This window comes from Gossypium hirsutum, chromosome D05, assembly GCF_007990345.1.
Source record: "Gossypium hirsutum isolate 1008001.06 chromosome D05, Gossypium_hirsutum_v2.1, whole genome shotgun sequence".
NCBI classification, from domain to species: Eukaryota; Viridiplantae; Streptophyta; class Magnoliopsida; order Malvales; family Malvaceae; genus Gossypium; species Gossypium hirsutum.
This window is the reverse complement of record NC_053441.1, coordinates 40,491,018-40,492,206: the sequence shown is the minus strand read 5'-3', so window position 1 is coordinate 40,492,206 and position 1,189 is coordinate 40,491,018. Positions and strand designations below refer to the sequence as shown.

The 1,189-nt window shown below is 45.4% G+C and overlaps 1 protein-coding gene across 1 annotated transcript; it reads left to right on the top strand.

Moving 5' to 3' along the window:
• Window positions 1-229: 229 nt before the first annotated feature.
• LOC107892743 (F-box/kelch-repeat protein At1g23390) lies at window positions 230-982 on the top strand. Its single transcript, XM_016817796.1, has one exon. It carries the CDS (start codon window positions 230-232, stop codon window positions 980-982), a length of 753 nt encoding a protein of 250 aa, XP_016673285.1.
• The last annotated feature ends 207 nt before the right edge of the window (window positions 983-1,189 follow it).

The window sequence follows — 1,189 nt, the reverse complement described above, 5'->3', positions numbered from 1 at the left end:
AAAAGGTGTGCGGGACTTTTTTAATGTTATGGATAAGTATTAACATGGTTCATTAATAATTAATGATAAATTAAAAGGTTAATCATTAGTGTTTTTCTTCTTTTCTTGGTTTTTTTTTTTTTTGCCAAAAAGGTTCATCAATGGTTAATAACAAAATAAATACAACCCTTTTGAGTTTCTCCATCCTTTATTAATAAACTGCCTAAATCCTCGAAAGTCGCCACTAACGATGAACAAAGAACATGAAGAAGTTCAATCTGAATCCGACATCATTCGTGGAGATGTCTTAGAATCGATTTTCTGTCATGTTCCGCTTATCCATCTGGTTCCTGTTTGCCACCTTTCCAAATCATGGAACCGCGCCCTCTTCTCCTCTCTCCGCCACTTCAACAAGCCCAAACCATGGCTCATTGTCCACTCTCAGACCTCACGCCCTCCTTACACCACCGGCGCCTCCTCCGTCGCTTACGACCCGCGCTCCAACCTTTGGCTCCGAATCAACTACCACCCACCCGTCGAATACGTCTCGGATCTCCGTTCATCTAACTCCACGCTGCTTTACATGTTGTCTATCTCAAAATTCTCCTTCTCTTTCGACCCTCTCCGTTTGACTTGGCACCAAGCTGACCCACCCCTCGTGTGGCGGACCGACCCCGTTGTCGCTATGCTGGACCGCCGTCATATCGTGGTCGCTGGCGGCGCCTGCGATTTCGAAGATGATCCACTCTCGGTGGAAATCTACGACCTCGAAACTCGCAAATGGGACACCTGTGAGTCAATGCCGGCAATCTTCGAACACTCTGCAGCTTCCATGTGGCTCTCTATCGCCGCCAATACAAAAACATTATATGCTATGGAACAAGCTTCAGGCATTACGTGTTCCTTTGACCCGATATCCAGGATCTGGTTGGGTCCGTTCGATCTCCGACATGATCACTCGGAAATTCGGAGAATGTTAAAGACATCAAAATCTGGGAACTAAAGGGTGAATCATTGGAGTTATTTAAGGAAATCGGAACGATGCCAAAAGAGTTAGTGGAAAAGCTGAAAGGGGAACATGCAAGTTTAAGCTCAATAAAAGTAAAGTTTAACGGGTGATGTTCTATACATATACAACCCCGAAGAGCCAGATGAATTGGTGGTTTGTGAGATTGACGGCCGCCGAAGGGTTTCCCGGTGGGGAAGTTTG